The 24181-nt window shown below is 42.0% G+C and overlaps 1 protein-coding gene across 2 annotated transcripts in view; it reads left to right on the top strand.

Annotated features, from left to right (window-relative positions):
* Positions 1 to 24181, top strand: part of LOC132821934 (uncharacterized) — a 462849-nt gene that overhangs the window by 61901 nt on the left and 376767 nt on the right. For both annotated transcript variants that reach the window (XM_060834915.1, XM_060834914.1), the window contains exon 2: positions 7986 to 8021. In XM_060834915.1, coding sequence (XP_060690898.1) covers positions 7986 to 8021 — 36 coding nt within the window. The remainder of the gene's footprint in view (positions 1 to 7985; positions 8022 to 24181) is intronic.

Genomic DNA, 24181 nt, shown 5'->3' with positions numbered 1-24181 from the left:
TTTGAGGTTGGAGAAGGTATCGCCCTCCATTGTAAAGGAGGACCAAACCAGTTTTATTAAGATTGCGGGTCCTCTAACAACATTAGAAGAGTATTGAATATGGTCCAGGTATGCCAGCAAGGGTTGATTCCGGGCTTGCTAGTCTCCCTGGATGCAGAGAAAGTGTTCGACCGGGAGGAGTGGCCATACCTCTTTAATGTCCTGGAAAGGTTTGGTCTTTGGCGGGCTGGGACTCTTCGCCAGGTGGGTGCACCGCTGCTGTTTACATTAGTGATTGAGCCGTTGGCAAAGGCTATCTGGAGGGACCGCAATATAGATGCTCCGGAGGTGGGATCGGGGGGGCATAAAATTACCCTTTATGCAGATGACGTTCTTTTTCTAACTAATCTGACAACTTCTGTGCCCTGTTTAATACAAGTTGTTAATTTATTTGGTTCTTTCTCGGATTATAAAATCAATTTTATAAAGTTGGAGGACGTGCCTGTGGAGTGTTTTGTCGGAGTACCAGATCTTGGTGCTGGAATCCGATTCCCCTTCAGTGGTCACAGGGAGGTTGCCTGTACTTAGGCATTTTTATTGCTCCAGCCTTTGATCAATTATACAAAGTTCATTTTGTGCAGTTGCGAGAGAAGATAAGTCGGGACCTTCAGCGCTCGGAGGCGCTTCCGATATTGTGGTTGGATAAAAAAGTTCTGGTTAAAATGAATGTTATTCCTTGTTTATTATATCCCAGTCAAATGCTCCCTTTGAAGCACTATGGAGGCTTAACAGTTGGCTCAGTTCATTCGTCTGGCATCACAGGCGATCCCTTATTAAGCTTACTAAATTGCAGCTTCTGCAGGGATTGAGAGATGTGGACTTTCCAGATTTTAAGAAATATCAATTAAATTCCCTATTATCCTATGAGAGGGTGGTGGTGGAGGGTTGTTTTTCAGACCAGAGGCCTGTGATCAGTGGAGTGCCACAAGGATCGGTGCTGGGTCCACTACCTTTTATCATTTATTTAAATGATCTGGATGCGAGCATAAGAGGTGTAGCTAGTAAGTTTGCAGATGACACCAAAATTGCAGGTTAGTGGACAGCGAAGAAGGTTACCTCAGATTACGACAGCATCTTGATCAGATGAGTCAATGGGCTGAGGAGTGGCAAATGGAGTTTAGTTTAGATAAAAGCGAGGTGGTGCATTTTGGGAAAGCAAATCTTAGCAGGACTTGTACACTTAATGGTAAGATCCTAGGGAGTGTTGCTGAACAAAGAGACCTTGGAGTGCCGGTTCATATCTCCTTGAAAGTAGAGTCGCAGGTAGATAGGATAGTGAAGAAGGTGTTTGGTATGCTTTCCATTATTGGTTAGAGTATTGAGTACAGGAGTTGGAAGGTTATGTTGCGGCTGTACAGGATATTGGTTAGGCCACTGTTGCAATATTGCATGCAATTCTGGTCTCCTTCCTATCGGAAAGATGTTGTGAAACTTGAAAGGATTCAGAAAAGATTTACAAGGATGTTACCTGGGTTGGAGGATTTGAGCCATAGGGAGCAGTTGAATAGGCTGGGGCTGTTTACCCTAGAGCGTTGGAGGCTGAGGGGTAATCTCATATAGGTTTATAACAGCATGAGGGGCATGGATAGGATAAATAGACATAGTCTTTTCCCTGGTAAGGGGGAGTCCAGAGCTAGAGGGCATAGATTTAGAGGGGAAAGATATAAAAGAGATCTAAAGGGCAACTTTTTCATGCAGAGAGTGGTACGTGTATGTAATGAGCTTTCAGAGGAAGTGGTGGAGACTAGTATGATTGCAACATTTAAAGGGCATCTGGATGGGTATATGAATAGGAAGGGTTTGGAGGGATATGGGCCAGGTGCTGGCAGGTGGGACTAGATTGGTTTGGGATATCTGGTCGGCATGGACGAGTTAGACCGAAGGATCTGTTTCCATGCTGTACATCTTTAAGACTCTATGATTCTATGACACTGATTGGGCTTGCCAGGACCCAAGGTCAATTTGGCTAGACATTGAGGCCTCCCGGGCAAAATACCCCCTCGTAAAGTTGTTATTTACGGACAAGATGAGGACAGTCATGGAGCATTGCAGAAATCCGATTATCCTTAATACATGGACAAAAAGCATGGACAATGATGCGACAAAGCAAAGGCAATTTTATATAAAACTTCCCTTTTTCCTCCCATAGTAGGAATGCCAGGATTTTGGCTGGGATCAACTGTATAGACACAGACTTATTAGCTATATTGATTAGGGCCTTTGTGTAGCTGTGAGGGCTGTGTCTGGTGGGCCGGGGGCCCCTGAGAGGAAGAATTCTGAATAAATATGGATATACCAACTCATGCTCCCAGTGATGGGGAGCTTCGGTGGGCTTGCACTGAGTGTTGTAAATTAATTTAAGTTGATATACCTCTGTTCAATCCCATTTAATTTAGTTTATTTTGTTTAATTATTTATTGAATTGTAGGATGGGTCAATTTTTTAAATTGTTTTTTTCTTTTAAACTGTTTATGGAGTAGCGTAGTTTATTGTTATAGCGTTCATTTATTGGTGTTATGTTACAAGATTGTTACACTATTTTGTAGTAATCGTATAACTTTATAAAGAAAATTCAATTTTTTTTCAATAAAAATATTTATTGAAAAGAAGTTGGGATTAACATACCAAAGGTGCCTCAACTTATGTAGAATCCGGTTTTATTTACAGCATCACAGGCACTGGGAAGGGAGCTGACTCCGAGATAAACTACAGTATCAGATATAGAAGAATGGTGACTTATGGAAGGGGAAAATCAATGATTAAGTTGAGAAAAAACCTTACCTTAACCAGCAATAGGAAAACTCTGGAAAATTATATCTCAATTTTCATCATGACGCGCCAATGCCAAGAATTTATTAACAGTGAACCAACTTTGATTACGCAGAGTGTGATGCATGTATGGAATGAGCTGCCAGTGGTAGTGGTGGAGGATAGTACAGTTGCAACGTTTAAAAGGATCTGGATGGGTACATGAATAGTAAAGGTTTGGAGAGATATGGGTCGGGTGCTGGCAGGTGGGACTAGATTCACTTGGGATATCTGGTTGGTATGGACGGGTTGGACTGAAGGGTCTATTTCTGTGCTGTACATCTCTATGACTCTATGACTGAAATGACTGCAGATCATAAGAGGCACTGAAGATAAGATTGTTGTTTCTGAGGCAGTAGACCTGCCTTGGTAGAATGTGCAGGGTCAGAACCAAATGATCAGTCCGGAGAGGGATGGGGTAGAGGAGGTACAGCATAGATTGGGGAGCAAATTGAATGTGACTGCATAGAGGCTGCCGAGTGCTGAAGAGGGCAGGTTGGAAGGCTTACGTTGGTTTTCAAGTCTATGTCCCAGAGGTTTGGTTAAATTCACCTTGCTATGCACACTTAGCTGAGATCACATGTACTTGAGAGGAATATGTGGGTAGAAGTTAGTTGACACAGCTGGACACTACCTTGAGTTTGCTTGGTTGACACCTTTTGTGTTTTTACAGTCCAGTGGCAAGGAAAAGTTGGAGGAAGGTTGAAGTTATAAAATGTTATCCCTTCTGTAATTATTTTGTTTGTTGGCACAGGATTAAAAGGTGTTAAATGCTTAAAGATACAAATATTATTGATATTTCTAATGGTCTGTTTGATTAACACTTTGATAGTGTTATAGTTATTTTCAAATGATAGAAAATGGGTGGTTTTTCTAAGCAGTTTCATGCATATTATTGTTATCGGAGGATTCATTGATTCTCTGAAGTGTTAATTGAATAACTTGGACACAGATGTCCATTAGTTGGTGTAGAGTATGAGGAACAATTATGGTTAAGAAAAATGAATTGCCGTGGGTAGTATAGTGGGTCATGGGCATGAGAGGAGGTAAGCATTGGCAGAGAGTTGGTGTGATGGCATGGACAAGGCCTTCTGAACTTGCCTTTCACAGTGGTTCCAAAATCTAGAGCACAGTTCATGATTCCTTTAAAAACCATGAGTTTTGTCATGGGGAATCAGATTCAACTCTGTGAAAATTGCAAGGGCTAGAAGATTCTAAAGCCAAAGATGGGGTGGAGAGGTTCACAGAGCTGTGTGAGGGATTGCTATTCACATTCTCATCTTACATCAGCAAATATTGGAGTCTTAGGAATGGGACCAGGTGTCCTGTAACATTGGTAAGGCTATGCCATCCCTCTAGCCTGCCTTCCAGCAGCTATATGCAACCTTGTTTGTACTTGTATTTTAGATGGGTGGCACGGTGGCACAGTGGTTAGCACTGCAGCCTCACAGTGCCAGAGACCTGGGTTCAATTCCTGCCTCCGGCCACTGTCTGTGTGGAGTTTGCACATTTTCCCCGTGTCTGCGTGGGTTTCCTCCCACAGTCCAAAAATGTGCAGGTTAGGTGAATTGGCCATGCTAAATTGCCCATAAAGTTAGGTGAAGGGGTAAATGTAGGCAAATGGGTCTGGGTGGATTGTTCTACGGAGGGTTGGTGTGGGCTTGTTGGGCCGAAGGGCCTGTTTCCACACTAAGTAGTCTAATCTGTCATTGAATTATCTTTCTCTCTCTCTCTCTGAACAGTCAATTCAGCTTTCTGCCACTGTGTAATTAAACTTCTGACATTTTTGACTATCAAAGTTTGGGAGAAGATTTGTAGCTCGGGTGTTCGTTGTTGTGGTTCTGTTCGCTGAGCTGGGAGTTTTTGTTGCAAACGTTTCGTCCCCTTTCTAGGTGACATCCTCAGTGCTTGGGAGCCTCCTGTGAAGCGCTTCTTTACTAAGGATAGCCTTAGTAGCCACACACTCAGATGACAAACAACATGAAGTCGACTGGGACAACACTACAATTATAGGGCAAGCCAAACAGAGAACAGCCAGGGAATTCCTACAGGCATGAAACTCATCCACAGATTCTATCAACAAACACATCGACCTGGACCCAATATACCGACCACTGCAGCGGACAGCAACTGACAACCGGAAGCGGCAGAGACAAAGCACTATAAATGCCGGAGGAAACATCACAGAAGCGCTTCACAGGAGGCTCCCAAGCACTGAAGATGTCACCTAGAAAGGGGACGAAATGTTTGCAACAAAAACTCCCAGCTCGGCGAACAGAACCACAACATTTTTGACTATCACTCCGACAGTAAAAAGTGACGTCTGCAGATGCTGTAGATCAGAGCTGAAAATGTGTTGCTGGTTAAAGCACAGCAGGTTAGGCAGCATCCAAGGAACAGGAAATTCGACGTTTCGGGCCAGAGCCCTTCATCAGGAATGAGGAGAGGGTGCCAGGCAGGCTAAGATAAAAGGTAGGGAGGAGGGACTTGGGGGAGGGGCGATGGAGATGTGATAGGTGGAAGGAGGTCAAGGTGAGGGTGATAGGCCGGAGTCGGGTGGGGACGGAGAGGTCAGGAAGAGGATTGCAGGTTAGGAGGGCGGTGCTGAGTTCAAGGAAATCGACTGAGACAAGGTGGGGGGAGGGGAAATGAGGAAACTGGAGAAATCTGAGTTCAATCCGACAGCCAACATTCTAAAATATTTGTTTACTAGACTTGGGCATCACTGACTGGTTCAGTGTTTTCGAACCATCCTCAGATGCTCAAGAAAAAACAATGGTGAGTCAACCTCTTGAACTTCTCCAGTTCAAGTGGGTAGGAACACCTATAGTAAATACAGGAAGGGGGTTCCAGGCTGGAAAGACTGTCAGTCCTCTTTTTTAATGTTCTCACCTTTGTTTATAAAATAGGAGCAGAAGTATGCCATTCTCCTCCATTGTTCAATGTAACCCTGACTCTTGTTTGTGTTTTGTATTTGACATTCTCATCTACTTCTGATGACATTTGATTCCCTTGCCGTCAAGAATCTATCTTTCTCTATCTTAAGAACATTTAATAATCCTGATTTCACTGCCTTCTGAGGCAGGGAGTCTCAACGTAAAATAACTGTCTTAGGAAAAACAATTCTCACCATCTCTGCCCTAAAGGATGCCTGACAATATAGAAGCACAGTGCGCCCTGGGTCTGAACGGACCTGTAAGAGAAAGCATCCTTCCCATGTCCACCTTGCTGATACAATTCATGGTCTTATATGCATCAAACAATTCACCCTCACTCTTCTTAAACTCCATTGGATACAAACTCAGCCTGTCCAACCTTTCCTCAAAAGACAAACTACTTAGTCTACTGGATTGTTACATGGAATATCTTCAAACTGCCTCGAATGAATTTAAGTCCTCCTTTAGATAAGCCCAAAAGTGCAACAGTATTAGAGGTGTGGTCTTACCAAACGCTCATATAACTGAAATATAGAATAGAATAGAATCCCTACAGTGTGGAAACAAGCCCTTCATCTCAACAAGTCCACAATGACTGTCCAAAGAGTAACCCACCCAGACCCATTCCCCTTCATCTACCCCAGACTAATACACCTAACCAATACATCCTTGAACATTATGGACAATTTACCTAACCTGCACACCTTTGGATTGTGGGAGGAAACTGGAGTACCCAGAGGAAACCCACGTAGACACGGGGAGAATGTGCAAACTCCACCAGACAGTCACCTGAGGTGGGAATCGAACCCAGGTCCCTGGTGCTGAGGCAACAGTGCTAACCACTGACCCACTGTGCTACCCCAAATATAATATGCTTATTTTTATGTTCAGTTCTTCTCATTATAGAAGATAGCTTTCCATTAACATCCATGATTATATACCGTTCTTGGATACCAACTTTTTGTGATTCTTACATTAGAACAATTATATGGCTCTATATCTCCCAATTCCACAGTTATTCTCCATTTAAGTAATACTCTGCTTTATCATTCTTTCTCCCAAAGTGAACAATTTACAATTATCTGGTTTAAAAAAACACTTTCCCAGCTTTAAAAATGGCAAGTCAGACAAGACCAGATAAAAATTGATTTTCCTTATCTTATTCAGTGAACATGAATTGTCTGTTCTCTGCGTTTGACCCTGACATGTCTGAGTCTAACCTAATTCCAGTTATTCACTGACAACAGCTGCTAGTTGTAAGACTTCTTTGTTTGGTGAGTGTTGTCTAAGTTGCCTAATTGCATGTTTTTCTTTCCCTGATATTTTCCTTCACTGATCTGTTTACTACAAAAGCAGTTTCAACAGGACTCAAGCTTAGAAGCTAGCTGTCATTTCCAAGTTTCTGCTCCACTCAGTTGGTACCCTTTCCCTCTCTGAATTGGAAAACTGTGCATTAGAGTTCAATTTCAACTTGAGCTTAGGATTGAGGTCAGTACTGAACTAAGAGAGTGTTGCATTCCAGACATGCTGTGCTGAGATGAACTGTTAAACCAAGTTAGGGTGGATGTGAAAGGTCCTCTTGTATCATTTGAAGGAGATCTTCCTGGTACATGAAATTACATTTATTTTCTAACGGTATATAAACATTTGCAGTTGTTTGCCTTCGTAATGACAGCAATTGTATTTTGAGGTAATTCTATGCGTGTGGGATATGAGGTATTGCTGAGGGGACAGTCAGTACAGACTTTCCATTCCTGTACTGGATTATTTCAAGCTTTTATTCTCAGCATGTTTTCTCCCTCCTCAATATGCCTCCTTCAACTGTACCCAGCTATACAACTCAGCACCAGAACATTTTCTAGGTGATTTATAAAGACAAGTACTTTCTTTACAAGTTCTTGACTGACAAATGGCTTGTTCTGTTTTCATCTATTTTGTTGACAGAATCTTCAATGTTCCACTTCACTGTGGCTGAAGCCACCAAGTTGCTATTGATAGTGGGGCTCCTCAAATCAATATAATGTGGGGGAACAATATTACTTGTTAATAAGTGTCTAAGCAGGTACATTAGATTGTCAGCTTGGGTGTAATTGTGAAAATATAATTGCTTAATGCCCATCCATTGTCAATAATTTAAGGCAATTTGAGATATGAATGCTTTATTATTTCTGAAAATTTAATACAGTGATTTTCTGCCCACAGCGAGCAATAGATAGGAACTCAAACCTTCAGCACCAGGTAAGAAGTCTTTTTTTCTCCTTTGCTTTAGTATTGAGAGTCAATGTGGTCTCATGGTATTCAAGTTCTCATGTGTTAGCTTTGACCTATTCTACAAATGTATTTGCTTTGCTGTTGCTTGTGTTTATTAATCACTGTCTGAAAGAAGGACCGCTCCTGCTCAAGTATATAGTGATGAACATGATACAATTTGCCAAAAGTTATTCAATCAAGAAGTAACAATTAGTGCAATGATTTAAAAACTACATGTTAATTGTTAATGTGAAGTTTTGTTGTTGCCAGCAAAGAAAATAACTTAATATGTAATATTTATGTTGTACCAATTATGGGTGCTTAGCCAACTATTATAAAGTACACAATCACAGCATTGTAACAAAGTAGAAGGTGGTTATTTGGCCCATTACATTTGCACCAACTCTCTGAATGGGCATTATCACTTAATGCCATTTTTCCTGTTCCATTACCCTGCACATTATTTCTGTTAAAGTAATCACTAAATGCCCTCTTGATTACTTCGTTTGAAACTGCCTCCATCATATTTGCTGGCAATGCAATCCAGACGTGAATCACTCACGGTATGAAAAAGGTTTTCCTAGCATCATATTTACCTCTTTTGACAATTGGTTAAAATTGATGCCCTTTTGTTCCTGGTCAGTTCACAAACTCAACAGTTTCTCCCTATCTGTTCTGTCCAGTCCCTTCATGGTTTTGAAAGTGTCAAGCAAACTTCCATCATTTTCTCCTCTCTGAGGAAAGCAGTACCAACTCCACCAATCCATTGATATCACTGAAGTTTCTCATCAGTGGAACCATTGCTGTAAACCCAATCTCACTTTCTTCACTGTATTCATATCTTCTTATTGTGTGGCACCCAGAACTGTACACTGTACTCTAGCTGAGTCTAACTAGCGTCTTACACTAGTAAGTTCCCTGCTTTTATACTGTCTGTCATTGTTAATGAAGACTAGAATATTTATTGTTGTATTAAGAGCTCTTTCTACTTGTTCTACTACCTTTAATGACGACATGCACATATATGCCCTGGTCTCTTTCTTTCCTCCATGCCGTTTACAGTAGTATCCTTTAATTTATCCCATTAATACATGTTCTTTCTCCCAAAATCTATCATCCTGCACTTCTCCTCATTGAACTTCATCTACCACCTATTCACCCACTCCACCAACTTGTCAGTATCCTTTCAAACTTCTGCACAGTCATTCTCACAGGTAACAATGTTCCAGCTTTTGTGTTCTCTACAAAATTGAAAACTGAACTGCTTGATGTTTTTAGTTATGCATTTGTGCTGCTTCATTTCTGGAAAGAACTGTCAATTGTATGGAAATAGTTAATAATTGATTGGGTACAGGAATCACCATCCACTGTGATCCCACGGGAACTTGGGCAGCGTAAAGAAGATGCTTATAAGAGACAGACCTGAGGCAGTTGTGTTTGTAAACATTTCTGCAGTAACGTAGGTTATATTCTTGTCATTTGCAAATAGCTGCAATGTTGCACTATCATTCATCATGTTTACTTTACAAGATACTCCAAGTTAAACCAGCAAAATGGCTATCCTTATCCATGGGACACCACTTTGGGATTGAAGGGACAATCACATAATAGCATCAAGTACACACAACCAGGAACGGGGCTATTCCTGTTTTCCCTAAGTCTCATTTTGCATAAATGAAGTTGGTAAATACAGAGTCATTCTGTTTCATGGGAAGCTGATGAAAGAATAGCAACAAGTTCTATCAGTTCTCTTCCTGCTCCAGCCAGCATTCACCTTCAGCCAATGTGATAGACAGAGAATAAAAGTCATGGGACATGACTTTTAGCGTCCTACCAATAGTAGGGAAAAACACAGGTGGCCTGTTTTATTTTAGGCTAATTGAGGCCTTTAAGTGTTCAAGTAACTGCTTAAGGACCTGGTCATGCTTGTGCTGGTGTTTTACTCTCCGGGGAGATTCAAATATAGTCTGGTAGCCTCTGGAGTGATGGGCATGCATCTGAGCACAAATCCAGTGATTTAGCCAATTATTATCAAATCTATCATTTCTGGATATTAACCTACTTGCCAAAGCAATTTATCATTATCCAATTCAGCCTATTGAGGAATATTCTCTAAAATTAAATTAAAGAAGGCTCGAGAAACTCTATCTAACATTATTTATCCTTGATTACTTGCCATTTTGTCATATTCCCAGCAGTTCCAAAGCAGAGATTATATCCACCTGGGCTTATTCATCAACTCAATCACGGTCAGTTATCCAAATCTTTGTGAGGGAAGGAGAGAACAATTTAATCCCTATTTGCCTTTCATTACATTTGTATTAAAGCATTTCAGATACCATAAGTGACTTTGAAGTGCTTTATAAACAAACATGATTAAAAGTTTGTGCGAAGATTTGTAGCTCGGGTGCTTGTTGTAGTGGTTCTGTTCGCCGAGCTGGAAGTTTTTGTTGCAAACGTTTCATCCCCTGGCTAGGAGACATCATCAGTGCTGTGGAGCCTCCTGCGAAGCGCTTCTTTGATGTTTCTTCCAGCATTTATAGTGGTCTGTCCTTGCCGCTTCCGGGTGTCAGTTTCAGCTGTCCGCTGTAGTGATTGGTATATTGGGTCCAGGTCGATGTGTCTGTTGATGCATTCATCCACAAATTCCATCAACGTTTGCAACAAAAACTTCCAGCTCAGCGAACAGAACCACTAAAACATGATTAAAATTTCACACATCAAGATTTTTCAAACAGTTGCTGTGAACAGGTCCCGATGCAATGTTCCCCAATTAGTTACAGTTCCAGATAATCTAAATGTTAAGCTCCCAGGTGAGGAGGGATGACTGGCTCTCATTCTTTATTCACCCCCTCATTTATTTGCAACAAGATTAATTTAAGGAGCAGAATTTGGCTATTTGGCCCACTGAGTCTGATTGCTATTTGATCATAGCTGATATGTTTCTAAACCCCATTCTCCTGCTTTCTGTCCATAGCCCTTGAATTCCCCTAACCAGTCAAGAACTTATTCATCTCTCTGTTACATACACTTAATGATTTGGCCTCCATAGCCTTGTGTAGTAACACACTCTGTCTGAATAAATTATGCCTCATTCTCAGTTCAAAACGATCGTCCCTTCACTTTGAGGCTGCGCCGTTAGGTCCTTGTCTCTCCTATGTGTGGAAACATCTTTTCCACCTCCACTCTATGCAGGCCTCTCCACATTCTGTAAGTTTCAATGAGATCCTCCCTCATTCTTCTGAACTCCATTGAATACAGACTAAGAATCCTCACCTGCTCCTCGTATGACATTCCTTTATTCTCAGGATCATTCTTGTGAACCTCCTGTGCATCCTCTAAAATGGAAGCACATTGTTCCTTAGAAACATGGCCCAAAATTGCTCACAATATTCCAACTGCAATCTGAATAGAATCTTATGTAGCCTCAGCAGTGCACCTCTGCTCTTGTATTCCAGACCTCTTGAAATGAATGCCAACGTTACTAGAACCCACATGTTAACCTTAAGAGAAGCCTGAACTAGGACTCCAACGTTCTTTTATGTTTGATTTCCAATGCCTTTCCCATTTGAAAATAGTCTATGCCTCCATTCCTCCTGTTAAACTGCCTAACCTCAGACTATCCCACTTTATATTCCGTCTGCCATTTTATTGTCAACTTTCCTAGCCTGTCCATATCCTTCTGCAGACTCCCCATTTCTTCAACACTACCTGTTCCCTCCACCTATCTTTGTGTCATCTGTAAACTTTGCAAAAATGCCCTCAGTTTCATCATCCAGATTGTTAATGTGTAACATGAATAGTTGTGGTCCCAACAGGATCCTCCAGAACTTCCCTTGTCACCAGATTCCATCCTGTAAAAGACCTCTTTATCCCTGATCTCTGCCTTCTGTCAGCCAGCCAATCCCCTATCACTGCCAGTACCTTGCCAATAACACAATGTATTTTAGCTTATTTCGCAGCTTCCTGTGCGGTACCTTGTCAAATTCTCCTGGAAATCCAAATAGGTCACACTCACTGACTTCCTTGTCTAACTTACTTGTTGCCACCTCAAACAATTCTAGCAGATTTGTCAGGCATGGCTTCCTCTTGACAAAGCTGTGCTGACTGCACCCTAGTTTACCATGCACTTCCAAGTCAAGGAGCAATTAGGGAGAGAATAGGACCCTTTAAAGATCAATTAGGTCATTTATGTGTGGAGTCATGGAGATGGGAGAGATACTAAATGCATATTTATTGCCAGTTTTTACTGTGGAGAAAGAAATGGTGGCTAGGGAACTCAGAAATAAATATTGATGTCTTGAAAGCATATCCACATTACAGCAAAGGAGGCACTGGAAGTCTCTAAAGCACAAAGGTGGATAAATCTCTGGGACCTGTTCAAGTGTATCCCAGGACATTGTGGGAAGTTAGGAAAGAAATTGCAGGGCCCCTAGCAGAGGTACTTGTATCATCTACAGCCATGGATTAGGTGCTGGAGGACTGAAGGGTGGCTAATGTTATGCCTTTGTTTAGAAAGGCTGCAAGGAGAAGACTGGGAACTATAGACTGGTGAGTCTGGCAACAGTGGGGGCTAAGTTGTTGAAGTGGATTCTGAAAGATAACATTCAGAGTCATTTGGAGAGGTGAGGACTGACTAGGTATGGACAGCATGACTTTGTGCTTGGGAAATCGTCTCGCAAACTTGATTGAGTTTTTTGAGGGTGTAATCAAAACGATTGAGCACAGAGCAATAGACTTTGTAGCCATGGACTTTAGTAAAGCCTCCTGCATGGTGGACTAATTAGTAAAGTTGGATCACATTGGATTCCGAGTGAGCTTGCCAATTGGATACAAAATTGGCTTGATGTTAGGAGACAGAGAGTGGAGGGTTGTTTTTCGGACTAGAGGCCTGTGACCAGCGGTGCTGGGTCAACTTTGTTTGTCACTTATATCAAAGATTTGGATGAGAACTTAGGAGGCGAGGTTAGTGAGTTTGTGAGTGATATCAAAATTGGTGGTGTAGTCCACAGTGAAGAAAGTTATATAAGATTACAAAGGGACCTTGATCAATTGGGTCAATGGGCTGAGGAGTGGCAGATGGAGTTTAATTTGGATAAATGCAAGGTCTTACATTTTGATAAAACAAGCAAGGGTAGGATCTATACAGTTAATGGTAGGGTTAGTGATGTTGAACAAAGTGACCTCAGGGTTCAGGTACATAGTTCTTTGCAAGTTGCACCACACGTAGACAGAGTAGTTAAGAAAGTATTTAGCACACTTGACTTCATTGTACAGACCTTTGGGTACAGGAGTTGGGAAGTCATGTTATTGTTGTACAGGACACTGGTGAGGCCACTTTTGGAATACTGTGTGCAGTTCTGGTCACCCTGCTATTGGAAGGATATTATTAAACTGGACAGGGTTCAGAAAAGATTTACTAGAATGTTGCCAGGAATGGAGGATTTGAGTTATAAGGAGAGGCTGGATAGGCTGGGACTTTTTTCACTGGAGTGTAGGAGGTTGAGGTGTTACCTTTCAGAGGTTTATAAAATCATGAGGGGCATAGATAAGGAGAATTGCAAAGGTCCTTTCCTTTGGGTGGAGGAGGTCAAAACTAGGGGGCGTAGTTTTGAGGTGAGAGGAGGAAAATTTAAAAGGAACCTGTTAAAACCACTGAAAGAATATTTAATTCTGAGTCTACTCCACAATATCATTTTTGATAACAACCTCTAAAATTACTAACAACCGAGGTCAGGCTACACAACCCATAGTCTTCTGTCTTCCGCCTTCCTCCCTTCTTAAACAGGAGTGTTACATTAGTCATTTTCCAGTCCTTTGGGGACCTTCCCTGACTCCAATGAGTCCTGAAAAATCACCAGTGATGCCTCTACAACCTCCTCCTCTAACTCCTTCAGAACCCTGAGGTGTAGTTCATCCAGTCCAAGAGATTTATTGACCTTCACACCTTTCAGCTACCCCAACACCGTCTCCCTAGTGGTGGCCATGACATTCACCCCCGCCCGTGGACTCTCCTGAAGTTGTGGTATGCTGCTCATGCCTTCCAATGTGAAAGCTGACGCCAACTACTATTTAGTTCCTCCATCATTTCTTTGTTCCCCATTAGTATTTCTCCAGCTTCATTTTCCAATATCCACTCTTGCCTTTTTTTCCCTTTGCAGATGTTTTAAAAAAACTCTTGTAATTGTCTTTTATGTTACTAGCTATCTTGCTCTCATATTTCATCTTCTCCCCCCTTATTGTTTTTTTCAATATTCCTGCTGGTTTGTAAAGGTTTCCCAATCCTCTGGTTTCCCACAAACTGTTGGGGCCATTTTTCTTTTGCATTTTATTGTTTGCAAAGAGCAGATAATTGCTTGTTGTTGCAACCCTTTAAGTGGAGATTATTGGTCGTGTTGATGTTGGTAGTTGAACTGTTGGTTTCTCAATCCTTAGTTTTGCAGAGTAGTTGAAACCCTGCATTTCTGAATCCTTTTGACCATGATTGAATACTAATATTTAGGGTGTGAGAATGTCCTGTTTCCTTTTATCTGTTTTGCAGCACTCAGGGTGAGAGTGGTATTCCTTTATCTGCAACACAGATAAACAGGACTGTGATCTTCAGAGCAAACTAATGCTTGAAGCAGATTAGTATAGATGAGAAAATCCACTAGGGTATTGTAGTAGAGTTGAAATTGGCTTTTTAACCCCTGTACTTGTATATTCTTCAAAGGCAAAAACACAAAATGTGACTTAAGCTTTGGACAGAATCTGTAAAGTGTAGCTTGCTGTTGAGCAAGGCATCATCAGTGACTCACTTTCTTTGTTGCTACCAGAGATCACCAGTCCAATCTATTTTGATTTGCTTCTTCTCCCACTCCCCCAGCCTCAAGGCCTATTGTTTGAAGTTCCTTTTGCATTTGTGATACGCTGTGGATCTGACTCTTCACATAATCACCCAGTGTATTGCCATTTTTAGTTGTATCAATCCTGTTTTTAAAAAAAATCACATTTTGGAATTATACATTAAAAATGTCCGCATTACTTTGTTTCAATACAGGGGTCAGAACCCCAGTGCTAATATTAATGAGCAGTGAACCAGCTTTAAGTGTGTATGGTATCAGTTAAGGTCCTTGGATGCAAAATTCAGTTTAGTAATGCTGTTGGTTCAGTATTATCAAAGGCCAGCGCAGTGGAATTTAGTCTTTCAGTTCTGTGACCTACTGACCGATTTTTTTATTTTTACAGGTCCGAAGGTCATTTTCAACACTGAGCTTAAAGCACTGTTTAAAATAAGTCATGTGATCAATTTCTAATGTCCAGCAAGCTACCTTGGGGAGATGATTGCTGAGGTTTTTGCTGACTTGACTTTTACAGTGGCCAGAGAAGGAGACAGAAACAGGTTAATCTAAGATGAAGAGGCCTAACCACACTCCAAGCAGACAGTGCTAAGAAGTCCGAAGCTGCATAGAAGTTAGTGGGAAGAAGGTTTTAGAAGTAAAAGGCTGTGGGGTTATCACAAAGGATGACACCTACAAAGCTCTTGAGTTTAGGGAGAGCAGTTTTCTAATAGTGAGCTGAGTAGCAGTTTTTTTTAAGGGTATTGGGAAGATGCATTAATTGAATGAAATAATATCTACTGAAGGCACAGAAATTTTCTGAAAGGAAACTGCTTGCAGTGTGTCAGCTCAAGAAGAAGCTTTAGTGTGGGAATTAGGGATACTGTTTCTGTAACATTTGAGTTTCTGGAAGGGCATTGCTGGGAAACAAGGATTGGTCTTTCTGTTGTTTGTAATGACATTATTCTCATAGTTTTTGCATGGTGCAGTATGGTTTTTATCTGTAAATGTTTATGTTCTTTTGTTAAAAGTGCATTAGCAGCCTATTATGGATATGTTCAGTAACTGAAGCGAAGGTTAACAAAATAAATTGTTTCATCTATCAAGTCATGTTTCACAATAGGATCTAACTTTTCTAGTATTACTATCTCTGGGGTCATCCCACATGCCATGCATAGACTAGAAGCTTGGAGAATAGGCCTATTGTAAGTTTAATGTTTGATCTACCATTCTTTCACATTCCACCTCTCCCCCTTAACTAGTGGTGTTAAGATTCACCAGCACAACTTTCAGATGAGACGCTTTTGACTTTATTCTGCTACTGCAGAATGAATGGAGATGCTGTACAATCAGAAGGTGAATAGCACATGTCTTTTTCCTAGGTTGGGGGGTTTTAAGAGTAGAAGGCATATTTTTAAGGTGAGAGGAGAAAGATTTTACAAAAGACATGAGTCACAACATTTTTACACACAGTGGTTCATGTGTGGAATAAATTTCCAGAGAAAGTTGTGGATGTGAGTACAGTTACAACTTTTAAAAGACATTTTGATAAGTACATGAATAAGAAGTGTTTGGAGGGACATGGGCCAAATGCAGGCAGGTAGGATTAGTTTAATTTGGGATTATGGTCCAAAGGGTTTTCATACTGTATGACTCGGGATTAACAGTGCGGCGATAATATCACTCAGCCATTGTCTCCTTATTGACTCTGTTCAGTAGCTGATTAATGATGTGTGACCATGCAGAGTGTCATGTTGGTGAATGTCAGATAGCCTTGGAGAGGCCATGACGGCTTTATCCTTTGGCATTCAGCCTGTTATGTTTGAGCCAAAATGATGAATCAGAGGCTGGTTGATTGGTTACAACAGCGGCTTGATCTACACAAGGTTCATGATCCCTTTCCACTACTTGAGCACACGTCGTGCCTGTCCGAGTGCTCCTAACAGTGCTACCCACCTGACTGCAGTGAATACCTGGTGATATTCATCAGCGAAAGTTGCATATGACTTGCAGAATGATGTTGAGCCACTCTGAGACTTGATATCCAAAATTTGGATTGTATCAGCTTGGCATGAGCAGCAGCAGTTTGAGTTTGCTGACTGAAGGACACCAGCATTACAACTGCAAGCTTGTCTGTGGGGGGACAGTTGTCACATCCTGAGAGACAGAGCAGGTACCTGGCTGATGCGCAGGCTATTGGGCTTTGTATACACTCATAAAACATTCTAGCCTTGCCCTGTGCCTCTAGGCTTGTACCATCCTCTTTGTCCTTTGTATGACCCATTCCACCTTTTACCAATTGCTTACTGTATATAAGCTGGGAGCAGATTTTTAGGTTTTCTTTTAAGTTGGCTACCATTTTGTTTTTATACTCTCTCTCTTTTCTAGTTTTATTTCCCTCTTCACTTCTCCTTAGAATTTAAACTTTCCCTGACCAAACTAATGAACCTGTGCATGGATATTGAGGTGTAATCTATCCCTTTCTAATATGTGTCTTCTGTCCCAGAACTGGTCTCAATATTCCACGACTCTGTGCAAGGGGGTTGCTTCAATGTCTCAAGCCACAGATTGATCCTTCTTAACTTCATACTTACAACTCATCTGAAAGACAGCTATCACCAACAGTGTGGCATTTCTCCAATAATGCACTGCAGTTCCGAGGATTTAAAGTGTCAACCCTGTGATTCGGAGGCAAGCATGCTGTCCGCAGAGCCACTGCAGATCAAGTGAAACGCTTATTCATACATCAACTTTTATCAATATTGTGAAAATTCCTTTGAAGTAACTTTGTTTTATTACCATTAAACAAAAGCAGTCTCCTATGGGAGAAACATTTAAACTTGTCATGAAGCTATAAAGCATAAATACGCATTCAAAAATTAAAATATGATCTTGTTTCATCTGTTGCACTTTTCAGGAGTCATGTATTGTAAATAAATTTGGAAGCTCTTTGGCACATTTTCTCCCTCAACAGGGGTGTCTGTCTGGTTATGATTATAGCTTTAACAGTGTTGCTCAAAATAAATTGTAATCATGGGACCTTGAGCTACCTGATTGCAGTTGGTGGGTGTTCTTTTCCACTGTCCTCAAACAATGGAACAGCTCCAGAAAGTCAATTGGGTGACCTGTACACAGGCATCTTAGAAAGGCATTAATGCTTCTATTTCTGGAACAGCTTGTTGATGGCTCAGATGGATTGTCAGACATTTGGTAAACAATCCATTCTCATACCGACTGTTGCAATGCGGTTGGGTTGGGGACCACCTGAATCTGCTTATATTTTTAGCACCAGAGTACTTACGAAAACACATTGAGCATCTACAAACATAATTGAAACAGTTTGTCTAATGCTTTTCAGTTGTCATAGCGACTCACCCATAGTTAAAAGCAGGTGTCTTCGTTATTCTTTTTCTCAAAAAATTATTAACCTATTCTCTGCTGTTCTTTTATAACAAAACTTATAGCCTTGAATATCATCCATCAGAGGATAATTTTATTTTAAGACCTATTCTTAAGATTTTGTCAAGGGCTACGTTTTGATTTTCATAGGTTGCTTTTTTGGTTTCAGAGTTCCTTGTCATCTTTGCAAACTCACTTATTAGGTGTTGCAGTCATGCAGTAACAACACTTTTGAAACTTATGTTGACATATGTGATGGTTGGAGTAGGACAGAAGCAGCAATAGAGTTTATCAACTCTCCGTTAAACCGAAAAGATGAATTTTCCCAAGCACTGCATTATGCAAATTGGCACAAGCCTATTTGCAGAAGCTAACAATTTTGTTTTCCAAAATAATTGACACACACGTCCTCACATTGAAAGCCATCATCTCAGCAGAATTGTGAAGTCGCAGCCAATGTATCTCCGTCACGTTTGCTGGGATGGGTCCCAGGTGATGTTCCTCAACTTATTAGGATAGGGTAGGAAGGTTGGTCTGGGTGGGATGCTCTTCAGAGAGTCGGTGTGGACTCAATGGGTCGAATGACCTGCTTCCACAACGTAGAGTTCCATGGATTCTATTCTGGCTCCAGGCTGGATACCCCAAAATGTGATGCTTCCAGGTGAGAAAGGATCAACTGGCTCCCTTTCTTAATGCATCCCAGCTTCTCAGTTGGTTGCAATGGGTTGAATTAAAAAGGCTCTCCATCCTTCTGAAAACCTTTCTTCCAGCTCAAATGGATTTACATTTTAAATGGAGCCAAATGATATAAGTGAGAAAAATTAAAATGAAACTCGCATGCACACACGTTACAAATGAAAATTGAAACGTAAAGAAAAAATTTTTTTGCCTTTATTCATTTTGTGAGATGTGGGTGTTGCTGGCTGGCCAGCATTTATTGCTCATCCCTAGTTGCCCTCAAAGGTGGTGGGGAGTTCAAGGTTGTGTATGTGTGTGTGTGTGTGTGTGTATGTGTGTATGTATATATATATATATATACATATATATATATATATAAAACGATTGGTCTCTGGGTTGTTCATGATGGATAGTAGTGAAACTTCGCAACTGTTGTATTGGGTGATACCAGTAGCATTGACATTGGCAGGGAGCAGTCAATTTTGAGATTCTCGACTTTGTAGGTTAGTGGAAATTCTCTTGCCCTGCTTCTGTTCAATAGTGACTAGTTTCGAGCACTCAGAGCAAGGAATGACTTTTGTTTTTACCTGGAGTACAGGGGTATATAATGGCGATCCTCATGCTGTGACTTTCATAGTACATTATTGCAAACCAGTACGTCAGCCCAATGACAATTGCAGATACAATCATTTTGGATCCTTTTTTGTATGTTTTTGGAAGGGTAAAACACAAATGTGTCCTTTAGCTAATGTGCATAGTCTGGAATATAACAGATCAGATAAAGTTTCTGAGAAGAGGTAATTAGGTTGCTTTACACTCTGCCTTTTAAAGTCTCTCTCTCTGTTTGAAGCTTCCTTGGCACAACGGAAGGTACAACATTCCAGGGTTCAGACAGAGAAACTTATAGCAGTGAGTGAATTCTATTCTCGGACATTACATTATCAGTCAGGCTTGGCTTACAGACGTTGTTTTAAGTAAAAACACATTTTCTAAAATGTTCTGTATATCCACAAGTAGTTCAAAGGTCTGACTTGTTGTCAGGGCTTATCATACACAAACCTTTAACATTGCAGTTACCACCCTTTTTGCTACATATCAGTTCTTAATCTCAGATGTGAATTTAATCAATGGCACCACTGTTCATTACAGTAGCATTCCATTTTTTTTAATCTATATTGTAGGTTCATGCCTTATGTAATTTTAAACAAGAGATTGCACAATCACTTCCAAGGAGTTCATTACCTCAGTGATTTCCCTGGTGAGCTGATAGATTTACTAATGTTCTCTCTCACCCTTTGCCCCCTTACAGCCTCACTAATGAATCTATCACCAATAAAATGTTTGTGACTGGAAGGCCAACTCTGCCCATTCTACTTCATGGAGATGTGATACAGTAAATAATCTTAGATTAAAACTTTCATCTTTTATAACGGGATATGCTGGTTTCTGTTCTTTGATATGTAAATCCCAGAACTTCTTTTAAATTACATTTTCAAGATAGCTCAGCTTTCCTAACAATAGGTGTGAAGTCTGGCTGTGTCCCAATGCTATGTCAGACAGACAAATCCTCTGTATAGTTTTACAGAGTTTTATGTGGATTCATGCAGTTTTTGAGCAAAATAAATTGTAATTCTGCCAAAACAAATTCACCCGATAAACTTATATGTATGCATGTAGGAGCGACAGATTGAGTGTGCATGTGAATGTGTGCGCATGGGTGTGAGTGCACATGTTAGAGTGTACATGTGTATATATATGTGTGTGTAAGCTTGAGTAAGTGTGTGTGTGTGTGTGAGAGAGAGCATGATGGGGTATGTGTGAGAGGAGTCAAGATTAGAGTGGTGCTGAAAAAGTCTTTTCCCTGGGATGGAATGAGGAAGGGAGCCTCAGGGTTGGAGAGATAAATGGGAGGGTGGTGGGGCTGGGTAGAAGGTAGCTGAGAGTGCAGTAGGTGGATGGTGGTGGGGGTGAAGGTGATAGATTGGAGAGGAGGGTGGAGCAGATAAGTGGGAAGGAAGATTCACAGGTGGGTCAGGTCATGAGGATGGTGCTGAGCTGGAAGTTTGGAACTAGGGTAAGGTGGGGGGAAGGGAAATGAGGAAACTGGTGAAATCCACATTAATGCCCTGGGGTTGAAGTGTTCCAAGGCGGAAGATGAGGCGTTCTTCCTCCAGGTGCCGGGTGGTGAGGGAGTGGCGGTGGAGGAGGCCCAGGACCTGCATGTCCTTGGCAGAGTGGGAGGCAGAGTTGAAATGTTTGGCCACGGGGCAGTGGTGTCCCGGAGATGTTCCCTAAAGCGCTTCTGTGAGAAGACATCTGGTCTCCCCGATGTAGAGGAGACCACATCAGGAGCAGTGGATACAACATGTGGAAATACAGGTGAAACTTTGGATGTGGAAGGCTCCTTTGGGGCCTTGGATAGAAGTGAGGGGGGAGGTGTGGGCGCAGGTTTTGCAATTCCTGCAGTGGCAGGGGAAGGTGCCGGGAGTGGAGGGTGGGTTGTTGGCGGGGCTTGGACCTGACTAGGGAGTCACGGAGGGAATAGTCTTTGCGGAAAATGGATAGGGATGGGGAGGGAAATATATCCCTGGTGGTTGGGTCGGTTTGGAGGTGGCGGAAATGTCAATGGATGATGTGATTTATGCAGAGCCTGGTAGGTTGGAAGGTGAGTACCAGGGGGTTCTGTCCTTGTTACGGTTGGAGGGGTAGGGTTCGAGGGCGGAAGTGTGGGACATGGATGAGATGCGTTGGAGGGCTTCATTGAACATGTGGGAGGGAAAGTTGCAGTCTTTAAAGAAGGATGTCATCTGGCATGTTCTGTGGTGGAACTGGTCCTCCTGGGAGCAGATGCAGCAGAGATGGAGGCATTGGGAATATGGGATAGCATTTTTGCAGGAGGTAGGGTGGGAGGAGGTGTAATCCATGTAGCTCTGGGAGTCGGTGGGTTTGTAAAAATGTTAGCGTTAAGTCAGTCATCGTTGATGGAGATGGAGAGGTCCACGAAGGGGAGGGAAGAATCAGAGATGGTCTAGGTGAATTTAAGGTCAGGGTGGAATGTGTTGATGAACTGTTCAACCTCCTCATGGGAGCACGAGGTGGTGCTGATGCAGTCATCAATGTAGCGGAGGAAAAGTTAGGAAGTGGTGCTGGTGTAACTCAGGAAGATGGACTGCTCTACGTAACCGACAAAGAGACAGGCATAGCTGGGGCCCATGCGAGTGTCCATGGCTACCCCTTTCGTCTGGAGGAAGTGGGAAGATTCGAAGGAGAAGTTGTTGAAGGTGAGGACTAGTTCAACCAAACAAATAAGAGTGTTAGTGGAAGGGTGCTGGTGGGGATGTTGGAAGAGGAAGAAACTGAGGGCTGAGAGACCCTGGTCATGGTGGATGGAGGTCTAGAAGGATTGGATGTTCATGGTGAAGGTGAGGTGTTGAGGGCCAGAGAAATGGAAATCTTGGAAGAGGTAGAGGGCATGGGTGGTGTCCCCAATGTAAGTGGGGAGTTCCTGGACCAGTGGGGATAGGGCAGTCTTGAGGTAGGTGGAGATGAATTTGTTGGGGCATGAGCAGGCTGAGATGATGGGTCAGCTGGGGAAGTCAGGCTTGTCGATCTTAGGTAGGAGGTAGAATATGTGTGAGAGAATGTGTGTGTTTGTGTGAGTACAGTGGTGTATGTGTGTGCATGTGAGAGAGAGCTTGTGTATGAGAGAGGGTCTATCTGGGTGTGTGAGTATGTTGGTGTGTGTGTGTGAGAGATTGTATTGTGCAGTGGGTCACCTGTAGTGTGACATGATTGAGGCAATTCCTATGGGTACCAAACTTTGCTATCAGCTTCTGCTCAGCCATTTTGCATTGTTGCTCGCCCCGAAGTCCTTCTTGGAGGATGATCACCCGAAGGTCAGAGTCCAAATGTCCCGGACTGCTGAAGTGTTCCTCGACTGGGAAGGAACACTTCCACCTGGTTGTGTGGTGTTCATTCATTTGTTGTTGTAGCGACTGCTTGTCTCACAAATATATCATGTCTCAGGGCATCCTTACCTGTGGCGTATGAGATAGACCATGTTAACCAAGTCACATGACTACTCATCGTATACATTGAGGGAGGTTTCCCCATGTTTAATAGTGTTACTTGTGTTAATACTCATTTTGCAGCAGCTGCTGTGGCACAGTTGTACAGTGTTGTTGTCCTGAAGGCTGGGCAGTTTGCTCCGAATTATGATCTGTTTAAGGTTTGGTGGTTGTTTAAAGGCGAGAAATGGAGGCACGGGGAAGGTCTTGGCGAGGTGTTCATCCTCATCGATAATGTGTTGCAGGGTGCGAAGAACATGGCGTAGTTGTTCGTCTCGGCAAGCCCTATCTGTTGCAGCCTGTGTCTATCTCCTGAGGAGATCATTATGGTTTCTTGCTGTGGCACGTTGGAACTGGTGGTTGACGAGTTAAGCATTGTACCCTGTTCTTATGAGGGCATGCTTGAGCACTTTCAAGCATCTGTCATCGCACCAATGGGAATGGTGTCAACCAGGGCCTTGGGTTCATGTCAAACAACAGGTGACCCCACTGCATGATACACTGTCTGATACACACACACACACACACACACACACACACACACACACACACACACACACACACACACTCCTATATACTCACACCCATTCAGATCCTCCTTCATACACAAGCTAGATTTCACATGTGACTGTTTTGTTTCCTGCATTAAAACGGTGGCTACAACTCAGTGTCTGTAAAGTGTACTGATATTTTCTGTGATTACAAAAGTTGCTATATAAATCTGTGATATAAATAGGTTCAGTTGAACACAGTCCTGTCTCATTATAATCTATCCTCTCAGCCTGGATTTAACAAACTAACAAAAAGCAAAACAATGTAGATGTTGGAAATCTGAAACAAAAGAGAACACACAAGAAAAATTCAGTTGCTCAGTGGACATCTGCAAAGAGAACAGCCAAATTTAAAGTCAGGGGAGTTTGCCTTGGTTAAGGAGACAAGTTCATAGAAATTTAGAATCATATAGTACAGAGGAGGCACTTTGGCCCATTGAGTCAGCACTGACAAAAGCTACTCAAAATCTACACTAGTCCTACTTTCCAGCACTTGCCCTATAGACTTCAATGTACGAGACTTCAAGTATTTCAAGTAACATGGCTTCTGACATCTTCATTTGTTAGCTGCATGTTGGACCAGCTTGAGCTGATGTAGTTTGTCACGTATATCTGAACAGTCATGGCAATTATCT

This window comes from Hemiscyllium ocellatum, chromosome 13, assembly GCF_020745735.1.
Source record: "Hemiscyllium ocellatum isolate sHemOce1 chromosome 13, sHemOce1.pat.X.cur, whole genome shotgun sequence".
In the NCBI taxonomy this organism is placed as follows: Eukaryota; Metazoa; Chordata; class Chondrichthyes; order Orectolobiformes; family Hemiscylliidae; genus Hemiscyllium; species Hemiscyllium ocellatum.
This window is presented reverse-complemented; position numbering and strand designations above follow the sequence as displayed.